The 24,417-nt window shown below is 39.2% G+C and overlaps 1 protein-coding gene across 1 annotated transcript in view; it reads right to left on the minus strand.

The window, feature by feature from the left end:
- Nucleotides 1-480: 480 nt before the first annotated feature.
- Nucleotides 481-24,417, minus strand: part of LEKR1 (leucine, glutamate and lysine rich 1) — a 186,642-nt gene continuing 162,705 nt past the window's right edge. The window contains exons 11-13 of the mRNA XM_059391702.1: nt 19,566-19,730; nt 16,030-16,329; nt 481-1,264 (exon numbers count right to left, since the gene is read on the minus strand). Of these exons, the coding sequence (XP_059247685.1) occupies nt 779-1,264; nt 16,030-16,329; nt 19,566-19,730 (951 nt within the window). The 3' untranslated portion in view covers nt 481-778. The remainder of the gene's footprint in view (nt 1,265-16,029; nt 16,330-19,565; nt 19,731-24,417) is intronic.

The raw sequence follows: 24,417 nt of genomic DNA on the forward strand, positions 1-24,417 counted from the left end.
GTTGAAGGATACGAGCATCAAATAAAAATCTGACTATGATTACTAAAAAGCATTCAATGTAGAAAATCCCTACCAAGTAATATTTAAACCAGGCTTTTTGTTTTTTATTTGTTGTTGTTGTTGTTTGTTTTGTTTTTTAAATTATCTATATAGTGAAAAGTAAACCACCTTTTTCTTCAATTGGAGTTGCTGTCCCTTTTCCTAGAAGGTCCCAAGTTCACAGGGAAGACTGCCTTCTTGAAGGATACCTTACCTATCATTACTTCTGGCCTAAAAAGAAATTGAATTAACCAATTAGACTGCGAGGTAAAAAAAAAAAGTGGTTTCTATGATGATGATAAGGAAATTATCAAATGTAGGACTAAAGTACTTCTGTTTTCTATTTGGAAATAGGAATTACATATATTTCACCCATTTAGCTCAACAAACAAAGGAACAAACACTGACAGAACCAATACAATCTATTTTTTTGTGGAAATATATCTGCTTGTATTGGTGCAAAAAAATATATATATATACATAACAAAGATGCCATGAGTGAAAATTTTCACCTATGATCTCTAAAAGGGTATATTCATAGACCACACCTAAAGATGCAATATAGAAATATGGACACTGGTCCTCTGGAATATCAACAACATCATTATCTGTGGCAACTTCAAAGGTCTCTTAGAAAATGTGGCTTCACAATTCCTAGTTTTCCCAATTATCTTATTAAAAACATCTATGTACATGCATTCTTGATCTGCGATAATAATTTGACCTTTGTCATCCTCAGTCACCGTGCATCTCTGGCCCACTGGGGAAGACCAGGTGTGCGGGGGGGAGCTGCCCCTGTCTGGACTGATCCCTGCTGACTCAGTCTCCTCCGCAGAATGGTGGCCAGCCTTTGTCTGGTCTCGTTTACTGAAGATGCTGGACCCCTGCGAGGAGGATGGGGTTGAGGGACAGTGGGCAAACCTGAGCTGCTAAGCCTCTTGGACTGAGGAGAGGCTGGGGAAGTGGCGGGTTTTGACATTCTGTGCAGGCTGGGTATTTTGATTCCTTTTCCAGAGTTCAGTCTTGTAAGGCTCCTCTCTCCCTGATTACTGACCACTGCAGCAGAGGAGGTTAGGCTGCCCTGGCTAAGGGAACACGGTGATAGAGGTGAACTTCCACTGAGTTTCCTGAACTCCAGGAGCTGTTCTCTGGCTTGACTCAACGCCTCTGTCAGTTCAAAGCGTTCTTCGCATTCCCTCCTCACTGTTTCCTGAAGAAAAGTGTTCTGAAACGAGAAAAGAGGGGGGAATGCATCCCTAGCTTTAAACTGTACATATGGAGAGTTATTGGCAATATAACTAGAGAATTGAACCAGAAATCAGAAGTCTTGTCTTTGACTGTCTTTGTGGATACTCTGCCACATGGGATAGACAAGTCAAAAATGCGAATGATTTGTGAAGTAGGAAAGAACTTTAAGAGGACCTCTGGTTCAACCCTTGCAGTTTGCAGAATAAGAAACAAGAGCCAGGACCACTCAGATGGGTAGTGGGGGGCTGGGACTGGAACCCAGAACTTCTGATGGCTACTTTACTGGGGTTTTAGCTTGTTGGCACGTGTGATGTGTAGTAGCTAATATCTGTAGGGGCAAGTAAGTTATTTTACAATGAAGGTAAATTGCAATACATAAGATAAAATTGCTTGAATTATAAGACTGAAAGAATTGAAAATATCAGCCATGATATTTAAATAATAAAATCAGTTACTTTATACAAGGCTTTCTCAGTAGAACTTAAATATACTGATCATTTGCTATTTTGTAAAATATATATTAAAATAGGGGTGCCTGGGTGGCTCAGTGGCTCAGGTCATTATCCCAGGGTCCAGGGATTGAGCCCCATATGGGTCCCGGGATTGCTCAGCAGGTAGTCTGCGTCCTCCTCCTTCTCTGCCTACCTCTCTGCCTACTTGTGATATCTCTCTGTCAAATAAATAAATAAATAAACAAATAAATATAATCTTTAAAAAAAATATATATATAAAAATAAAGAACATCTTTTGCTTTAAATTCCATTCAGCAATCATTTATCAAGTCACTAGAAGCTGTAGTGGATACAATACTTGCTCTCAAGTAGTTGCAGCCTCATGAGTTTGAGCACAGCCTTTTTTTTTATGGCTCTTAACAGAATTTGGAGCCAAGGGCAAAAGCTATGGAGTTGAAGATAAGAAATAACTTTTTAATAGCCAGAGCTATCCAGAGGATACTCTGAAAGGCTGACTCTCTCGTGACTGGGATATACTGGAGCAAATTCAAGCTTCAAATGTGTGACTTGACTAGAGATCACTGAGGCCTCTTCCAATTCTGTGACTCTACGGTTTTAGTTAAAGAGCTACCCATCTTTCATCTATGGAATTCATCCAAATTACAAGGCCCATGGTAAGAATTAAGTCTTGGACCTTTCTAACCTCCTGACGTTCATGTCTGTCTGATGTCACAAAAGACGTTGTACAGTAAACAAGGTAGCTTCACCATAGCTACTTCAAGGTAGCTCACAATTAAAATGATTGTGCTATAGGAGTCTTTGACTAAGTGAATTTCCGTCAGGTTATTATGTTTGTAAAACTATCCAAGGCATTCCCAACTCTGACTCTCAGCAGGAAGTATCCTCCTAAGGCTTTACTCACTAATCTGCTGTCAGTGGAACTAAATAACAAAGTGTCCAAGAAAGTAGTATCTTCCCGTAGTTGAGTTTCTTGTGATTATGATCAGAATTCTATTCGATTCCAAATTTGGTAATCAGGATTGAAGAATATGGCACAATTCCAGATTAACAGTTGCTCCATAATTTTCTCTAAAATCAGCAGCATGTCACGGTCAAACAAAGTCTCATCATTTACATATATTAGCAACACACATATGTGTCCATATAATCACATTTTTTTAAAAATCATGAGGGTTAAGTATTTGGTTCCAGTTAGGTTGGGGTTGTTGTTCCAGTTACGTTCTTTTGTTGTTGTTATTGTTGTTTTGGGTTTGTATTTTTGCTTGTTTGTTTTTTGAGGAATTGGAGACCAGGGATGATGTTTGTGGCCTTCTCTTCTGGTTTTCATTAACTCTACTTGAAATTCTTGTTGAAAAGGTAAGGGAGGGAGGGCTAGAGAAGATTAATCAGTTGCTACATTAGGTGTCATCTCATTTCCTGCTCTCAACAACTATATTTGACAAGGAAAGACACAGAAGCCCCACTGCTTATGTGATTTGCTGAGAGTAACCCAGCTCTGAAGTGGCAGGCCTACTTCCCGAACCCTGCTCCCAGCTGCCCAGGCCTAAATGAATTGTCTAATTAGTTACATCAAGCAGGTACCGTTTTGTTCTATGACATGGAAACAATTAAAAAAAAAAGACATTTGGTTTTGCCCAAGTGTTCTAAACATAATCTAAACTTTATTTTAAAAGGCACAACCATCAACGTATTATTTTCTCTTTACTAGTGAGTTAGCTGGCAAAATGTGTTGAAGTGATTAGATATAAGAGGTTTCCAATATCTTTGTATAAAAAAATCCCCTGATTAAGAAAGCTGTAAGAAAGACTTAAGTTCATTTGAATATGTAAAAGAGTGAATAGAAGTTAACTAATGAGGTCAACAAATTGGTGACATGAATAATAGGTCCACCAATATGGAAGGATAACGTGATGGGTGATGTGGTGACAGGAGCTCTCATTAAAAGAAAAAGAAAATTCAATCCATTTACTAAAATTAAATTCACTGAAAGGAAGGGAGCAGTGTTCTATGGAAAACATCCATTAAGCAAGTCACTTAAAAGCTATTTTAGGCAAGAGACACTCTACTGAAGGGGGAAATGAAAAGGTGTGAACCCAAAGATGTCCCCATAGCAAGTCTAATGGGAACAAAGTGCCCGCCAACTCCAGACTGAACTTTGGAAGGGCTACTGACCATCTTGGTCTGGGGCCCACTGCTCTGGAACTCATCCTTCTTCAAGGCTATTAGCTTCCAGTACAAAGGACTATTTCTCTTTCTTCTATTATTTCCAAGCCAGGAGGACCTCTGAACTGAAAAAAGCCTGCAGTTAGAACTTCTATTTTTGTCTTTGCCACAAACGCTGTGAAATCTCATGTGAATCTCACAATATCTGCATATCCTCTGCTACCTCTTTTTTTGGGGGCGGGGGGTTGCTGAGAGAGAGGGATTCTTCAGAGAGAATCCTAAGCAGGCTCCAAAGCAGAGCCTGAAACAGTACTTGATCTCACAACTCTGGAGATCATGGCCTGAGCTGAAATCAAGAGTCAGACACTTAACCAGCTGAGCCACCCAGACTCCCCTGCTACCATCCTCTTTTAAAATTGAGGTTACAACTCAGTTTTGTACAACAGGCAATTCAGATGTTATAATTTATTCAACTATGTAGTAACAAAATGGAAATAGAACATATCAAGTTGAGAGGATTGCTATTTCAGGGGTGGACTGTGTATGACAGGGCATGACAAGAGCACACGTGGACGGGGCCAATAAGTAAGTCAGTAAGGCACATTACTGGAAAATTCCATCATGTGTGGAAAAGAATCATTCACTTGTGATTAGATTGCTTTCAGTGATTTAGGCAAGATGTCTCTTTTGGGGCTGTGTTTTTGAAGGTGTATTGTTACAGGGTTTTAATGTGTGTTTTCATTGAACAACATAAGGAAAACGTGTAAGATGGAAGTGCAGTAAGATTGAAAATCCTGGGCAAACTTGAGAATAATCAATGAAGCCATAACATTATAAATGTTTCAGGTAAAATTATCTTTGGCCATATCCTAGCATGATAAAATGGTTTCAGTGGGTTGTTAACTAAACTGTAAGTCAAAATGAAAAGGGAGACACGAGCCAGGTGAAGAAGGGGCCGTGGGGTTTTCTAAGGCAAAGTAGACAGGGAGTGCAAACGCCTGGCAGTGCGACAGGGAGAGGCACATCTTGGGATGACACGTAGCTTAGTAGGACTTGGGTGCAGAGTGCAGAAGGGGGAAGAGAGACCAGGACTGAGGCAGAGAAAAGTGAGCAGGGTCAGATTGAAGATGACTTTAGTAACATGATAATATGAGTTTTACCTTAATTCTGAGGGCTGTATGGAGTCATTGAAAGGTTCATTTCAAGCAGGGGGCTGGCATGGTCAAATCTGCATTAAGGAGAGATCCGCTTGCTAATGTGGGAAAATGGCCCCAAGTGGGGCAAGATGGAAGGCAGGGAGGATAGGCGGCCATTATTTTCACAGAGGAGGTTCCTAAAACTTGTACCCCTTGATTAGAGTGGCCTGGGCATGAAAGATCTACTGTTTCTGGGTCCTTAAGCTCTGTTGATGGTGCAGAGCATTAAGTATAGATGGGTCTATAACATTTTCAGATGAAGGCCCTTTGACGGGGTTTAAAATATGGCTTAATCGCACTCTCACTGGGTAAATAATTGTCAAAAAGAAAATATAAATTAGCTCGCCATCTGTTTGAAATTTCTAATATTAAAAAATGGCCAATTTTTAAATTTCCCCCCATTCTTTGCAATGTAAGTGTGGTTTATTTTTATGTTTGTTTTCATTTTTATCCTTAGTGACAGCTGGATTGCTTTCAATTCCAAAAATAGTGGAAGAAGCAAGAGAAGGCTTTGCTGGCTAACTTGATTGCTCTGAAGGTGAGAGTCCCATTTGTGATGGCAATCAACTGAATCTGGCGACTGGGGGAACATGCCAGGAAAGCAAGTCCTCAGTGAAGAATGAGCACAGATGGGTGTCTTTCTTTGTGCTTTATACCCAGTGAGGTCTGAACCAGTCACGGAATGATCAGATTATAGTTTTCATCTATCCAGACTAGATATGTCCCAGGGTGAGTGGATGGCTGAACAACTCAGGGGTGGGGAAGGGAGGGAACCCCGGGGGAAGCGGAGACAAAGGGAAACTGTGGGAAAGGTGTGGAAATCAGAACGATGAGCAGGAGCTAGGTTTCCATTTAAGGCTTCTGATGAACTAATCTGATCAGTCCAAAACATTGCAGAAAAACAGTGAAAATGGTCCTTTGGTAAGACAGGAATGAGAATCTGAATATAGTTCCAGGAAAGAAGTAAGATAGATGGATGTTAGGCCGGTTGTTCTAAAATTGCACTCCTATACTCACAAACATAATGGGCATTGCGAAATCACTACCGCTAATACACCAAAACAGAAGTAGAAACAGGAAAATAATCCCTTGGACTAATATGCTTCAAGAGCAGATTTTCTGAAGGGGGAGAAAGAGCCCATGAAGGCACAGAGTTCAGGATTCATTGCTCTAGGTCAATAATTTACTAGGAATTTAATTGCTATTAGTTCAGTACAACAGAAACAATTTTTTTCTCATTCTGTCAATTTTCTGGCATCTATACTTTGCATCAGGACAAATGGTCTCCAATGTGTAAAAGGCAATTTTGTTTAGCTCTCCCTCTCAACTGCTGAAGCTTCTCAGTCTGACCACCACACTCCCGTCTGTCCCATGCCCCACCAATAAGGTTGAGAAGGCTGTCACCCATCCTCCCTGCCAACTGACCATAGGAATAAGCCCCTGACTCCTAAAAGCCTCCCCAGTTCTCCCCCTGCTCCCTGGGGAGCCAGAGGTTAGAGAAGAGATTCAGATGCTCTCATTGGATTTGGTCCCAAAGTTGAGAACTACTCATTGGTTGATATATTAAATACTACTTTGTTTGCTCATAAATGGGATTACCAGAGAAATGTGTACCATTTTATCTATATCAATTGAATATGTAAATATAGAATATGCACATCCCAAAACTAAGCAAATACCTCTCACACAAAAAAGCTATTTCCTATTACCTCTCTGTGTCTGTAACCCTACAGAGCAACCTCATGCATTCTCCTTTCTTATTTTCTAAACAAAATCATATCCAAGATGCCAAGTGATGATTAGGTGAATGAACAAAACCAACAAAAATAGCTATTGTCCAGAAAGCAAGTACATGCCTACAATCCATTAGCCAAAATTTTGACATCCACCCACCTCTGAGAAGAAAAATTTGTGTAACTCACAATATTAGGTAACAAAATCTAATTGGACTGACAATCCTTATTTCACTCAGTGGGGCTATTCCTATGCTTCAGCGCAGAAATATTGATGTTGTTGCATGAGAGGGTCTGCCCTAGATCTCTGGGGGTGAAGGTAATTTACTAATTTTCTAAAATATGAAATAATTTGAATTTCAAAACCTATCTGAAACCAACGTTTGTGTAAGGGATTGTGGCCCCATAGAAGGTGCGTGTTCCCTTCTTTAAATTCTTTTTCTCCTTAGAGTCCTTGCTGGTATTTTCCAGCTTTCCTCCTCATTAGATATTCCTTCTCTGACGCCACTGTTGGATTCTCCTCCTTGCAGTCTCTAATAGTTGGAGTGCCTGTTCTCAACCCTCTATTATCTCAATTTCCTGGGATCTCATTCAGTACCAAGACTTAAATATCAGCTACATGTGGTTGTCTCAAAATCAGTCTCTAGTCAGCCTTCCCATGAACATACTGCCCATTTAATACCTCCATCTGGATACCTAATAGACACATTAAGATTATTTTGTGCCAAATCAAATTCTTGATATTCCTGCCCAGTTGCATTCCTTTCCTAATGTTTCCCATCTCAGTAAATGGCACTTTCACTCACTTGGTTGCTGGCATTCCAAACTTTGGCAGCCTCCTTGATTCCTTTTCTGCTTTCACATCATTCAACCCATCAGCAATTTCTGTTGCCTCTACCTTGAAAGTATATCCTGAATCTGGCCACTTCTCACCCTTTTCATCACTATGACCATACACGCATTTCTAGACCTTTTCAAGAGCTTTGTGATTGGTGCTTCTGTTTTAATTTTTGCCTCTCTTTGACCTATTTTCTCCACAGCAGAGTTATCCTCTAGAAATAAATCAGATCATGTCACTGCCTTGTTCATAATCTCCACGTGGCTTTCCATCACACTAAGAGAACAATCCAAAGTCCTTGCTGCAAGTCCATAGACTCCACATGAATGAGTCCCTCCAACCTTGCTTTCTACCACTGTCCTCCTTGCTCACTAAGCTTAAACAATGCTTGCTGACTTCCCCGTGGTTTCTCCAAATTCCCATGATGTTCTTGGCTGCAGGGCCCTTACATTTCATGTTTCCTTTGCCTGGAATGTTCCTGTCCTCACTTTAGGTCTGCTTGAATATTATCTCCTCAGACAGTCCTCTGACCACAGGACCTCTCTTTCAGAAAGTGTCCTTTTGCTCTATTTTTCTTCTTAGCATCTATTTTTTATTTTTATTTTCTAAAAATTTTATTATTTATTTTGAGAGAGAAAGAGAGACTGAGAGAGAGAGAAGGCATGTACTTGAGTTGGGAGAGGCACAGAGGGGGAAGGACAGTGAAAGGGAAAGAATCCCAAGCAGACTGAAGTGAACTTAGAGTCACAAGAGGGACTCGATTCCATGACCCTGAGATCATGACCTGAGCCAAAACAAGAGTAAGATGCTTAACTGCTCAAGCCCAGGTGCCCCAGCATCTATTTTTTAAAAACCTTGCTACATGTTCTAAAACACTGCCTTTTATCCTATTCTCTGCCACTTTTTCTATTAGGTCCTTTTTATAAGTTACTCTTTTCCATAGTTTTAAATTATTTTTAAAAATTAAAATAATATCTAACACATATTTAAAAATTAAAATGGTACTACAGTATAATGAAAACAAACACTCCTTCATATCATATCAGAAATAGCCTTTTTCAGCTTTTTAAGCAGTTTCCTGTGATATTTTATGTCCATATTTCTAAATAATAACATTATGGTTATCTCATGATTTTTCAGTTTTGAAGTCATTATCTACCAGCTTCATAGAATGGAAAATGAAGATTTAGCTTCCTATTCTAATTCCTAGTAGATATTTCATGGTCCCACCCAAAGGTGTTTTTCTTTTCCTATGAGAAATTTCTATCTCAATTTTATTGGAAAATCTTCCCAACCTCCATCATGATTTTTAGTCAAATCTATATTTTACTTTATATGATTATAGTATATAAATATTATGTATACCTGAGCCATGCAGTGTACTACGGTTACATTTTCCTTCTTGTATGGCTTCCTTCCAAAGTTAATTATTGTACCACTGTTTGTCTGCTTAGGGTTCTAGGTGTTGATTACTAATTTTTCATCAAACCCACTTATAGAAATGTAAATATTTTCAACATGTTCAAATTCTCCAGGTAATCCAGCAGCTTCTTTTTGTTTTTGGAAACATACTTCTAAAAGCCCTCTGTTCTTCTGATGAACCCAGCCTGGTTGTTCTCTAAGTCTGGTGCCCTGCTGTAATTCTTGGATTTCTCCCTATTATCGTCCTAGGGATTCTCTCCATTTCTCTCCTATACTGGAACTCTTACTTCCTGATTCCTGTATCTGCTCCTTTCTTATTTTGTTCCCTCATTGTGATGTCATATATCATCTGATAACTTCCCAAGAAAGGCTGCAAAGGGAAGTACCATTTTTGAGAACTCTAATATCTGAGAATATCCTTATTTGACACTTGCTTGACTGATTTGGCAGGCTATAGAATTCTAGGTTGAAAATAGCTTTTCTTCAGAATGTGGAAGCCACTGTCTTCTGGTTTCTACTGCTATTGTTAAGAATGCTGAGGCCATGTTGATTCTTGATCTTTTCTAAGTGACACCCTTCCCCCAACTCTCCGCAACTGCCAACCCCCAGCCCAGAAACTTTCTAAGTACTCATGTTTATCCTTAAGTGTTGCTATATCATGATGAAGTGCTTTTGTGGTTGCTTTACCATCCATTATAGAAATGTATATCCTTCAGTATGTGGAAATGATCTTGATTAGTTTCTGGATAACTTTCTTTTACTTTCTCTGTTCTCTCTTTCCAAATCTCTTCTAATTTTCTTTTCTTTTCTCCATTTCTGCTTCTTTCTTCTACTTTTTTTTTTGTCTTTTAGTTTTATTTTATTTTTTATTTTTATTAATAAATAATGTAGTATTTGCCCCAGGGGTACAGGTCTGTGAATCTTCAGGCTTACAAACTTCATAGCATTCACCATAGGACATACTCTCCCCAGTGTCCATAACCCAGTCACCCTATCCCTACCTCCCCACTGCCAAGCAACCCTCAGTTTGTGAGTCTCTTATGGTTTGTCTCCCAATCCCATCTTATTTCATTTTTTCCCGATTGCATCTTATTTCGTTTTTTCCTTTTCTACCGCCCCACAACCTCCTGCCCTGCCTTTCAAATTCCTCATATCAGAGAGATCATATAATTGTCTTTCTCTGATTGACTTATTTCACTCAGCATAATACCCTTTAGTTCCAACCACATTATTGCAAATGGCAAGATTTCATTTCTTTTGATGGCTGCTTTATATATATATATATAAAACATCCTCTTTATCCATTCTTCTGTTGATGGACACCTAGGTTCTTTCCATAGATTGGCTATTGTGGACATTACTGCTATAAAAATTAGGATGCACGTGCCCCTTCGGATCACTATATTTGTATCTTTAGGGTAAATAAATACCCAGTAGTGCAATTGCTGGCTTGTAGGGTAGCTCTATTTTCAACTTTATGAGGAACCTCCATGCTGTTTTCCAGAGTGGTTGCACCAGCTTGCATTCCTACCAACAGTGTTGGAGGGTTCCTCTTTCCCTGCATCCTCGCTTTCTTCTACTTTCTGGAAAATTTATTCATCTTTATCACCTAACCCAAGTATTGACTTTTTTACTTCAGCTCTTATATCTTAACAGTAACTCTTACTCTTTACTCATGGCCTCCTCCTCACATTCTAAGGATGCAATATTTTTTCTTTTCTCTTTGAGGATATTAATTATGCTCTTTTTTGAAGCTCACACTTGCTCCCTGCATTATTTTGTATCTTTTTCTTCTGAGTTCTTTTTTGCTTATCTGTTTGATCTTTGTTTCTGTCTCAGATTAGAGGTATTTCTAAAACTTTTGGTGGTCTTTTGGCTGTTCATGTTTTTAAAAATGAGTTTCCAAAATGTTATTGGAAGCTACATGAGAGTTTACATGGGGGCTTATTGATTTGCTATACTTCTTAGTGGGTAGATAAGACATGACTATCATCATTGCACTGGGAGACCCCAATTATCAGGATCCATAGGTGTTGTCTTGTCTTTTGAGCCATCTCATTTCTCCAGAGAGGGCACTTTCAATTTCCTAGCTGTTGATATATAAACCCAGTTGTCTGTGTTCTGGGAAGTAAATGGGTAAAGTGGAAGAGGAGGTCTCATTCTTCTAAATAAATATGTTCATTCCAGCCTTCTCCCACATTCTGCTGTTCTGTAACCTCAGGTCCAAAGCCTCTCACATTCAGTTTTTCTAGAATGTAAATCTTTGGTATCCTGCCAGAATGTTGAGTGAGGGTTGCTTAGGAGTTAGGGAGGACATATGAGGATCTATCTGTTCCTTTTACATTCACACAACCCCATTTTCAGATCCACTGTTCTCTCTTTCAGAAGGTTCTGGTATCTGCAGTTCTTGAGCCTTTCCAGGGCTGTGTCACATAATCCTTTTAGGGGTTCACCCCAATCCCTACAGGCATTAGGTTTCAACATCCTACAGTCTACTAATTACTTCTGAATTATTTTCCAATTACTTCTGAATTATTTTCCAAAATTTGGTCAATATCTCTTTCTTTCTTCTATTTTTTTCTTTTTAAGATTTTGTTTATTTATTTATTTGACAGAAATCACAAGTAGGTAGAGAGGCAGGCAGAGAGAGAGGAGGAAGCAATCTCCCTGTTGAGCAGAGAGCCTGATGCGGGGCTCGATCCCAGGACCCTGGGATCATGACCTGAGCCGAAGGCAGAGGCTTTAACCCACTGAGCCACCCAGGCGCCCCAGTCAATATCTCTTTCATCTGATGTCAATTCCTTCCTCTCCTGTTCTCTTTTCCTTATGGATATATTCACACTGTCATTTTAGTGCTGTTTTGAGATAAAGCATAGATAAACATATGTACTCAATTCTTCACGTTTAACCAAGAACATTCCTTTTTATCTTTGAGTGTCTTTGAGTATCATTAGATGATTAGAGAAATTGATAGATTTTAAAACTTTTGGATTTACCACATTCTTCCTCTGGATTACAACAAGACCCCTGACAGTGGGGTGGGGTGGGGGCACACTGTCTTGACAGGACTCATATAAAGCTAGTAGGAAGGAAAACTGGCAGCAAGAAGCATGTGATCTATTTTAACCTGGTTTTAAATGATGATGTTCTGTTCTTTAACAAATTAAATTTCTCTTCTGACTTCTTTCTTCCTTAAAAAAATATTTCAGGGATGCCTGGGTGGCTCAGTTAGTTAAGCCTCTGCCTCCAGCTCAGGTTATGATCCCAGGGTCCTAGGATGGAGCCTTGGATCTGGCTCCCTGCTCAGAGGGGAGCCTACTTGTTCCTCTCCCTCTGCTGCTCCCCCTGCTTGTGTTCTCTCTGTTAAATAAATAAATAAAATCTTAAAAAAATTATTTCAATTTTTTTTGTGTGTGTCATCTCCCTATGAAAAATTTTCATGGGCCCTCTTTTCTCATTCACATTTCCCATTCAGTTTTATGTTCCATTTTTTCCTCTTATTCACCTGCACCTCTCCTTGCTTCACCTTCTTGACCCCCGCTGTCTCTGTGGACACTCTCCAATAATTCATGCAGGGATGCCCATTTGCCCTTTAGAGGCTCTGGCTTTCCTCCTATCCTTGAGAACATTCTTCAAACAATTAAAAGCAAAGTCCACCCATTGTCTGACCCCTTGAAAGAGAATAGGGCTTTCCTGTCCTTAATTAGCTTCCTTATTAGACCATTAATTTATCTTCATTCTAATGAGAATTTGCTCTTCACTTAAATGTTTATTTCTCTAGAATCTGAGAAATTTCAAGTGTCTGGAATGTATGCTCAAAATAATAGTGTTTTTCACTTTACATACTACCACCTCTATTCTTTCTGGCTCATAAATCCTATCACTTTTATTGTCTCATTTCCTCTTTTTTATAAGAATATTCTGGACTTTGGCATGCTTAATCAGAGAACCAGCCTTAGTTATTTACTCTTACAGTTCAATGGTAATTATTTAACTTCTAATGGAAAATCTAATCTACCTTCCTTCCTCCCACCCTAGCTAAAGGAAGTCTGTTCCCAGGATTGTCCTTAGGTAACTTTACTTTTAGAATGATCCCTTTCTAGGGGTGCCTGGGTGGTTCAGTGGGTTAAAGCCTCTGCCTTCAGCTCAGGTCATGATCCCAGAGTCCTGGTATCAAGCCCCACATCAGGCTCTCTGCTCAGCAGGAAGCCTGCTTCCTCCTCTCTCTCTGCCTGCCTCTCTGCCTACTTGTGATCTTTCTCTGTCAAATAAATAAATAAAATCTTTAAAAAAAAAGAAAAAGAATGATCCCTTTCTATTCCCCAGTAATGATCAATGATTGTTTATGGGCCAAACCAGTGTCTTGTATATTTCAAAACTGTGCATTAAAAACACAAACAAACAAACTCCATCTCTAAGGAGCTTCCTTTTACAATTAATGACCAGGAAGGGCTTCACATCCAGCTCCCTTTGTCTGAAAAAGAAATTCACTCTTCACTTTTAATCTAGCTTCTCTTGCCAAAGTTACGTCTAGTGCCTCTGAGATTGTCAGCCTCCAGAATAGTCCCCAGTTATCCCCGCCCTCTTGCTTATTCACCCTCTTGTGCAATCCCTTTGCCTTGAATGCAGGCTGGACTTAACTGACTCATTTATAATGAACAGAATTTAGCAGAAGCACTGGGATGTCAGTTCTGAGATTAGGTTAAAGACTGTGGCACCGTCTCTTGCACTCTCAGTCTTGCCAGCTTGCTTGCTCTGAGGGAAGTCAGCTCCATGTGTAAGTTGTTCTATGGAGAAGGTTCTTATTGCGAGGAACTGAGGGAGTCCTCTGACCAATAGCCAACAAGGCGCTAAGGCTTTCAGCCCAACAGCCATAATAAAATGAATCCTGCTAACAACCACAAAGTGAGCATGAGAACAAATTCTCCTCTAGTTCAACCTTCAGACAAAATTGTACCACTGATCCCTACTTTGTGAGAGGTTTTAAGCCAGAGGTACCCAGCTAAGCCACATTCAGATCCTGACCCACAGAAACTATGAGATAGTAAGTGTTTGTTATTTGAAACTACTGAATTTGAGAATAATTTATTGTGCAGCAAGAGATAACAAATACAGGTCCTTAAGGCCAATTTTTAAGACTTAGTCTATGCTTTTTATATGTTAAATCTTTGTTTAGGTCATTCTTTCCTCTGGATGTCAATTTTTTTTTTTTTTTTTTTAAGAGGGAGTAGGGGAGAGGCAGAGGGAGAGAGAGGATCTTAAGCAAGCACATACATCAGTACAGGGCCTGATGTGGGGATCGATCTCATGACCCTGAGATCATGACCTGAGTCAAAATCAAGAGTCAGATGCTTAACCAACTGAGCCACCTAGGTGCCCCTGGATGTCAATTTAATTACTCATATAAGATTGTCTTTAAATTTTTTCTTTGAAAGCATGAAATGGCAGTTGTTAGTCTTGTTCATAATTGCAGAGATAGGGCCTAGCACAGTGCCTGGTGCCTACACGAGGCTCAGTATATACTTACTGGAGTCAACCCTTCTATTTCTTCTGCTTGTCCTAGTTTATAGGATACTCCTTACTTTCCATATTGCCAATTCTTTGGTGATTTAAGAGTTACAAAACCTGCTGGTCTAATTGCCTTGACCTTTCTTTCCCTAACCTGCCGTTCCTTCTCTAGAGCTTCACTGCTGCTGTCTCACTTGAAGCAAACCCACATTGCCTCTCTCCTTAAGGTTTCCTCAGTGGAACTGAGTCCATGTGTGCTCTCCCTTCCCCTCCTGCCTGCCTGTGAAGCAGCTCTTTTTATCAGGGAGGCTATGCTGCTGCGTGTCAGCAGAAGACTCTCAGCTGACCCCCTAAACATCTGGAGAGGTAAGTAGTATGCTTAGTGTTATTTTAAAAGGACGGAAGGAAGGAGAAAAGGATGGAAGGAAGGAAGGAAGGAAGGAAATGAAATGAAATGAAACTTGGAGATGCTGAGTGCTGAGCCTGAGGGTCACTTTGAAATTTAGAAGCAGAATCACTAGAATTCAGGTTTCCTGAAATAGGAAACATTGTATCGTGGAAATTCAAATATGAATCTTGGTTCCTTTATGCTGTGTGACCCAAACTGCTTAGCAGTTCAGAAATAAGACTTTTTTAGGAAAAAAACTCAAATCAAAATAAGTCTATTCCAGTTTAAATAAAAACATTGCTGAAATAATCATGCATACATAAGAAAGAAGACCAATACATGTAAATTACCTTATAGTTTAGGTTGACAGAAAGATAAAGCCCCAAAAGAAATTATTTTTAAAATATATTGTCCTAGGGTTCCCAGGTGGCTCAGCCAGTTAAGTGTCTGACTTTGGCTCAGGTCATGATCTCAGGGTCCTGGGATAGAGCCCCACATCTAGGCTCTCTGCTCAGCTGGGAGACTGCCCATCCCTCTGCCCCTCCCTTCCTCCTACCCCTGCTCATGCTCTCTTTCTCTCCCAAATTAACAAATAAATATCTTAAAAAACAAAATAAAATATATTGTCCAAATTATTTTCTGAACTTAAGCAGCAGGTGCTCTAAAAGTTTCTTTAGCAAAGATTTAATGTCCAAACAAATAAGACATACATACACAAATATTTCTAGTCCCCGAAGTTTTAAATGGTCATTTACAACAAAGTAGAACTGGGTGCCAGGAAACCATAGAGATTATGAAGTCCAGTGAATTCATTTTATAGAAAAGGAAATGAGGTGCAGAGAGGTTAAGTGACTGCCTAGATAAGAACACAACCAGGATGTAATTCCAAGTCCCTGACTCATAGTCCCCAACTCTTTGAGTGACACCAAGCTGCCTTTCATGTTTCTGTCTGCTTGTCTAGTTTTGGGAAAGAATGTGTGCTCTTTCACTAATGGCAATGCCACTGTCCTCTGCTCCTTACCTGTTCCTGGGACTCGTTAAACTGCTGTATCAGTTGTGTTTGTGCCAGCATTACTCTTTCTAGCTCATCTGACTTCTGCTGCATTTCCTTCCTCAAGTCCTCTGAAACAGAATCATTACTAGCAATTTCCTTCTTCAAGCGGGATTCAAATTCTGCAACCACATTTTTCAGGTTTTTGATTTCTTTCTCTTTTGACTCAGAATCTTCAGTGTAGCGGATACAAGATTCACGGAGTTTTTCTTCAAGGGTGGCCACTTCCAGCCTTAGCTCTCTGGTAGCACCTGTGATTAAGTCTGATATCTGTAAGATAATATCGTCTATTAGGTTGTAGGCAATATCTCTAGGTAACCACAGAGTTCTAAGAGGTTTATTCTAAGTAATCAGTGTACTTGTCTGATCAAATGAAAATAAATCCTATGACATTATGTAGGCCTCCAAGATTTTCTTTTTAAAAGTTAAGACTAAAATGTATTTTTATCACTTTAAATGGAATTGCATATTAATCACTTGGGCATCCTTGGAAATAAAAATATCTGTGTCTGGATTGAGCTACCAAGCACAGCTCAAGTCTTGATCCAGGTCTGGATTCAGTATGGGGTGGCTTTGGGACCTAGAAATGCCTGATGTTTGGGGATGCATGTAGTGAGCACCACAGTTAAATTCTACTCATACCATAGCAATAAAGTTTCATTTGATAGATTTTTTTCTTATAAAAAAATGACTGGAGGTACCCCAGACACTACACCTTCTAGAGCAGCACTGCCCAGTAGAACTTTCTGTGATGATAGAGATACTCTGTGATGTCCAATATGGTAGCCACTAGCCACAGGTGCCTAATGACAGTACTGTGTAAATATATGTTTAGCAAATGATTCACATACACACAAAAGCCAGATTTGTATCTAGTCTCCATGGTATAAATATTCTCACCAGAGCCAATTCCAAGGTGACATCACCAATTGCTGAGTTGGGAAGAGAGGCACTCAATAGGCTTTGGTTTGCCAGTACTAACTGGTGAGCATTTAAAATGTGGCTAATGTGACTGAAAACCAAATTTTAAATTTTGTTTAATTTTAATTAATTGAAATTATAGTTGCCACTCATGGCTAACATATTAGACTGTGCAATTCTAGAGACTACCAGAACAGTTTGAAAATATACTGTCTCTGTAGGTGGTACTTCTAGATAAAGAGATGAGGGAATGAGAGATAAAGAGATGAGAGAAGATGAACAGCTTTTCCTGAGAGTCATGGGAGCTTTAGAAGAGAAAAGGCTGCTTGTTTTCTTTCTCCTTAAAAAACAAAACAAAGAACAGAAAACAAAACAGGAAGAGCAAAGTTGCTTCTGATGAAATATATAATTATTTATGCTATGGATATCATCATATTATAAATATTAGTACAACCAGAAACCAATCCATGAAGAATCTGGAAAACGTTCGGAGAACAAAGTTTCAAGGATTTTGTGAACTATTACTTAAGTGTTATGTATCCAAAATCTGTTTCAAATGTTAAATTTACATTAAGAGAAACTTCGGTAAGAAATCTATTCACACTTACTAACTTCAAAAATTAAATTAATATTCCATTATATTCAATTAATCCAGGAAAGAAAAGGATCATTGCTAGGTCTGGGCAGTAGTTTCCATTATTAAGAGGAGAGTTGACGCTGAACTAGATCAGGTTATCCTCAGGAGAGAAGACTCACAGAGCCACAAAGGTGTTTTGATCTCTTCAAAAAGGGACTCAGCTTTTAAAAATCAAGAGAATTTACTTACAAAATCTGGGTTTATGACTTCTTTTGAAAAACCATAACCCTTGGCAACCCCTGCCTTAAGAGGCCCCTTCTTGGAGAAAACTAGTATAGAAGAGGTAGAAATTTGGGTGAGCTGAGACTTTAAGCTCCCAGCAAATGCACCATTGTCCCAATAGAACATTATTTACAAAACGCAAATTCAAAGATAAAATTATTAAGATTTTCAAGACAACATTTGCAGAGGATTAAACCCAAGTGGCATGAGGCCATTTATTTGAGTGTGGGGCCCTGAGATACTATACTGGTCATATACTCACATAGCTGGCCCTGCTTATCATTCACAGTGCTATTGAAAAGGCTGTACCGGGGTACCTGGGTGTCTGCCTTCAGCTCAGGTCATGATCCCAGGGTCCTGGGATCGAACCCTGTGTTGGGCTCCCTGCTCAGTGGAGAGTCGGCTTCTCCTCTGCCCCCTCTACTGCTCCCCCTGCTTGTGCTCTCTCCTCTCTCTCTGACAAATAAATAAATAAAATCTTTAAAAAAGAGAGAAAAAAAAGAGAGAAGGCAAGGCTGTACTGTTATGTCTTGTATACCTGTAGAGGCCATTAATTCTCATCTGATACTTAATTTACACAGACTGTTAGTGAGTTTACCCACTGGGTCTTGGTTAATACACACACACAAACATATGCATATACACAAAAACATGCATATATATGACACTGAGGTCTTATAATAACATGGCAACCTAAACAAAACCTTAGATTATGGTTAGGGGGCTTCTGGATGGTTCAGTTGGCAGAGCATGGGACTTGATCTTGGGGTTGTGAGCTTGTGCCCCATGTTGGGTGTAGAAATTACTTAAAAATGAAATCTTCAAAAAAATTATGTTTAGGACATACCGTTTCAGAAATTATGAAGGAGGATTATGTTCTTAAAATATTTCCCTTCAGTCAAAAATATCTAGAATTGGAAATATTCGTAATTGAAAAAGATAGGCTTTAGTTGTTAGCTTTAGTTGTAAATAAAATGTTAATTATCATTATCATTATCATTTGATGTTGGATATTTGAGGTATTGGAATATCTAACCATGCTAATTATTAGTTATGTAATTTATGCTCTTTTATTTTTATCTATTTATTTTAAAGATTTTACTTATTTGAAAGAGAGAGGGAGCATGAAGTGGGGTGAGACGCAGACAGTGAGGGAGAAGCAGACTCTCCACTGAGAGCTGAGCCAAACCTGGAACTGGAACCCAGGACCCTAAAATCATGACCTGAGCCAAAGTCAGATGCTTAACTGACTAAGCCGCCCTGATGTCCCTAATTTATGCTGTTTTGAAAGTAAAGTAAAAGTAAAAGTAAAATACACTTAGGTGTCTCCGTAGGTTAAGCATCAGACTTCTGGCTCAGGTCATGATCCCAGGGTCCTGTGATCCAGCCCTTAGTGCACTGTGCTCCCCGCTCAGCGGGGAGTCTGCTTCTCCTCCTCCCACTCCCATTTGTGATCTTTCTCTCTCTCTCAAATAAATAAAATCTTTTTAAAAAGTTTTGTAGAAAAAATTCCATTAGTAGTTGTATTATATGCTTATAGGATTTATCTCAGCTATTCCTTCTGTAGACTATCCAAACCATTCTACCTATGTAGTTAAAACCAAGGCACAATGAACCTCAGGAATGCCCCTTGAGTTAAAAATACTGTACAATGTTCTCAGAAGGAAATAACCAACATCTATAGTTTCAAACCCATTAAATAACAATGAATATCATGATCACAGACCTTTGTTTGTAGTTCCTCTTGTTCTTTCTTATACTTTTGGATTATTTCTTGATGTTTTTCCTTTTCAATATCAAGTTCCAGTTTAGCTTCTTCCTTAAAAAGCAGAGCTTGCTCCTCAAATTCAACTAAGTGTCGGGCTCTTTCCTTGGCCAGCTCAGCTTCAATCTAGAAAACAGCATTTAACACACATATAAAGGCATTTGACCTTAAGATGAGTAAATCAAGCTTATTTTCAGACTCTAATTAAAAAAAGATTCTAATATTAATTATTTAATGAATCTAATTTTTAAATTCTAATATTTAAAAATAATCTGACTCAGAACTTAGGCCAGAAAAATTGACTTTAGGTCAAATATTTCAAGATCCTCTAAGACCTTCTAAGGCCTATAAAATGAGTAGAGAAGTTAGGACCATATATTATGACAGTTTTCAGAAATATTAAAAGCTTAGTCTTCTGTATATTTGTATTATAAACTCAGTCCTTCCCAGAAACCCTATAAGAAAAAAAATAAAAAGATTTGGAGGACTTAGACTACATTCCACTGAAAGCTCAGTGGGGATACAAAGTACAAATGTTGATTTTTGAATGGCCTTCTCTTGATGGTGATCCCAGAAAGTTTGAGAGTCACAAATTATCATTTTAACATGATAGAGGCCAAAAGGAAGATTAAGGAAAACACAGTCAAGTTGGGGATGCCTTGTATTCATGTTGTACTTATACAGAACCGCAGCACTGGAAGGGGTATTAGAAATCCTCTGGTTCCATTTCTTAAGCTTCTGTGAATTGTGGAAAGAAAAGCAAGGGCTTTGGATTCAAATGAAGTTGAGTTTAAATCCTGGCTCTGAAACCTGGCTCTGCCACATTCTAACTATATAATCTTAAATTGTGACTGTAACCTCTCCTGGTAGAGTTATAACTCGTTCCCTTGGGAGTTGTTATGAGGATAAACGGGACAAAACATCTATATAAAGCTCTAGCATGAGCAGGGATTCAATAGTCAGTGGAGATGACTTCTGTGCTCTGACTCTTCAGTCTCTCCTACAGATAGACTGACTGCATCAAATGATTGTCCGCCCTATGCCTCAACACCACTAGAAACCATAACTCACTCCTTCCCAGCAAGCATTTCCATCTTCAGACAGTGCTAAGCATTAGGCAGTTTTTCCTTTAGCTGAGCCAACATCTCTCTCCCTGTGGTTTTTAACCATTGCTTTTGGCTCTGCCTAGCAAGAGAGAACAAATCTCTGAGTACTGGAGTCATTCAGGCCTGGTCGTTCATCTAGTGAGATTAGAGCATCTCAGTGACAGGCTGATTCTAGATTTACATTGCGCCATGATTATAAATTCCTAGAGGGAGTAAATGCCAGATAACTGGCAAGAATAATTGTCAAACTTGACTTACTGTGATTCATACCACTACGAGAGGAAGAAAGAGGTCAACGTGAATTTCTCAGGGAAACACTGAAGCCAGGGTACCAGGAAACAGAAAATTTGCTAAGAAAGTTTACATAAAGTCCTTCAAATTAAATAAAATACAGATAAAAGACTAGCCCCAGTGTGGGGTCTGTCACATTTATTGTACCGTTATAGGACTAAGCATTTCCTCCAAGGCAAAACAATTGTGTTTGCACTCAGTGCAAGGAGTTATTTTGGCTCTTTCAAAATAAGTTTCTGGATTGTTTGAGAAAAAGGATACTAAGGATCATTTAGGAACATGATAGCATTGCTCAAATGTGTTTTTTCTCAAACTCCTAAAGGCAAGGGAAGCCTCAGGGGCACTCAGGAAAAAACAAAAAAACAAAAAACAGATGTTCTTCTAAATTCCAGGTACTTACATCTACCCAGCTTCTGCTAGCCATGGAGACAGGTGTCTCAAATAAACGGTCTGAACCAGAAACCTAGATACAATCCCTCCCCACCTGTTCCTTCCCCAGTCAAGACACAGTAGCCACATTCCATCTAGTTATTCAGGTCAGCAACTGGGGCATCATTTTTATCCTTTACCCTTAATCCAACACTAAGTTCTATTCACTTTGTCTCCAAAAGATGCCTTGAGTCCATTCATTTCTTCTCATTTCCATTCCTAACACTCTAGTTCTGGCCACCATCATCTCTCCACTGGCCTCCTTACTTCCATTCCTTCTCTCCAATTCATGATCCACCCAGCAGGGTGTTCTTTACAAAATGCAAACTGGATTATATTACTCCCTCTTAGTGGTTTCTCAGGGTGTTAGTATAAAATAAAAATTCCTATACATGATCTGCTCTTGGGTCACCACCAGCCCATGTGACACCTTTGTGTGAACTGACAAAGCGTCCCTTCCTTAGACGAACATAGCCTCATGCTGAGCACGGCACCTGGTGGGCAGAGCACTGGCTGGATTCCAGCTCCCTTTTCTCTCTTGGCCCGCATGACTGTGTTGGGCAAGCACACCGTCTACGGCAGCCCTGGACTTCTCCCACCTGACTTGCACTTTCCCCATGTGATTCAGACACAGTGCTCCAACCACACTGGAATAGATAAGAACATATGAAAGGAGGATATCAAATTTAAAACATTTAAAAAACTTGCAGGGACGCCTGGGTGGCTCAGTTGGTTAAGCAGCTGCCTTCGGCTCAGGTCATGATCCCAGCGTCCTGGGATCGAGTCCCACATCGGGCTCCTTGCTCAGCCGGGAGCCTGCTTCTCCCTCTGCCTCTGCCTGCCATTCTGTCTGCCTGTGCTTGCTCTCTCCCTCTGATAAATAAATAAAATCTTAAAAAAAATGTTTAAAAAAAAAAAAAATTAAAAAAAAAAAAAAACTTGCAAAGTATAATTTAAACAGTTAATAGCCTACAAGATACCTTGACACTATTAAAAAACACAACTAATTAAAACATTTTTTGAGAAGCTGAAGAAAAATGTGAGCTGAGGTACTAAAATATCAAGCATTCCAAAAAAAATTCCTTGTGTGGCTAATTGGTAGAGCCAAATAGTTGTTTTAGGACAAAAAGACATCTTTCAGAATATGGACCAATTGCTTGAATTAAGAGAATAAGAATATATGCAGACTAGACGGGACAGGACGAACTATAAATTAGACGATGGAAAGACTTTAGAAGGACTCTTTAAAATGTTTTTTTTTTTTAGTTTATTATGGGGAGGAGGCTGTGTAGGAAATCAGAATCCCTAGAAGAAGATGAAACCTGAAAGTATTCAGGGAAGAAAAGGAAGTAGCTGATAGACCGAACGAGTCAAGTAGCAAATCAGGTAGCAAGTCCTTCTTGCCCCTAAATTATTCCTTGGAACCAACTACTATAGGTAAAGGGCGGCGGGGGGGCGGGGGGGGGGGGGTGAAGAAATAGGAAGACGTGGAAGCCTGGGTGGCTCAGTTGATTAAGTGTCTGCCTTTGACTCAGGTCATGATCCCAGGGTCCTTTGATCTAGTCCAATGTGGGGCTCCTTGCTCAGCAGGGAGTCTGCTTCTCCTTCTGCCAGCTGTTCCCCCTACTTGGGAGCAAATGTGCTCTTTCTCTCTCTCTGATAAATAGGTAAATAAAATCTTTTAAAAATTAGGAATAAAAGGAATAGAAGGAAGGTGGGAAATAAAAAGCATGTAGATAGAAAAGAGAAGAGTGATTTACTATTACAGAGTTGATTTTTAATTTGGACAACCAGAGAAAGAGAAGCAAAGTAACAAGTTTCAGGTGGGATTTCTAAACATTTAAGGAAGTTGCAATGCATGCAAAGGGCCATCTGAATGTGTTGACACTGTAGCATAGAAAGGTGATACTACTGGTTCCTTCATAATGTGAACAGTTTGAACAAAATGATGAGCAAACAAACATAATGATTTTTTTTAATATTTTTTAGAAATAGTTTTATTTATTTATTTATTTATTAGAGATTATTTATTTGACAGAGAGCACAAGTAGGCAGAAAGAGACGGGGAAGCCAGGCTCCCTGCTGAGCAGAAAGCCCGATGCTGGACTTGATCCCGGGATCCTGGGACTATGACCTGAGCCAGAGGCAGAGGCTTAACCCACTGAGCCACCCAGGTGCCCCCATAATGATTTTTTTAAGCCAGTGTATTGTCATTGAGATGAATTCATGCCAAATTATTGTGTTTATATTTCTTATATATTGATACAAGCTCTTTAAAATATCTTAGATAGAGGCATTCCTGGGTGGCTCAGTTGACAAAGAGTCTAAGGTCATGGTCCTCGGGTCCTGGTATGGAGCTGGGCTCCCTGCTCAGCAGGGGGTCTGCTTCACCCTCTCCCTCTGCCCCTCCCCCTGCTCTCTCTCTCACTGGCTTGCTCTCTCAAAGAAATAAATAAAACCTTGAAAAAAAATACCTTAGATTAAAAAAAAACTTAGGTGGGAGAACTTATGTCTATGCAAAATAAATGAATGTGGTGATGGTGCTTATATAAAATATAAACCACTTCATATAGTAACTGATAGCAATTTTAATAATCATGGGGAAATTCTGATTTCTAAAACCAAAGCATGAATAGTATATGATCTTAGGAGTTAAACAAAGTAAAATAAATTGTTATCTCCGTACACATTTCATTTTTTGGTTTCTATTTATTTATTTATTTATTTTGCTTTTTATTTACCTAGATTGCCCAATACCTCAAACCCCTCCTTGGTGAAGACTTACTGATGACTCTAGAAGACTCTGAGTATGTTGTTTTTAATTCCCTTTGTATTTGTGTTGAAATGCATAATTAGTATTTTATAACACCTGTGTCTAACACTGATGTGCAAAATTCTTTCTTTGAATTATTTTCCAAGTCAGATATTTGTGATTGATTCTGCGATTATTTTCTGTCTATAGAGCCAAACACCATGTTGTAATATAA

The sequence above is a fragment of the Mustela nigripes genome, chromosome 2 (assembly GCF_022355385.1).
Source record: "Mustela nigripes isolate SB6536 chromosome 2, MUSNIG.SB6536, whole genome shotgun sequence".
NCBI lineage: Eukaryota > Metazoa > Chordata > Mammalia > Carnivora > Mustelidae > Mustela > Mustela nigripes.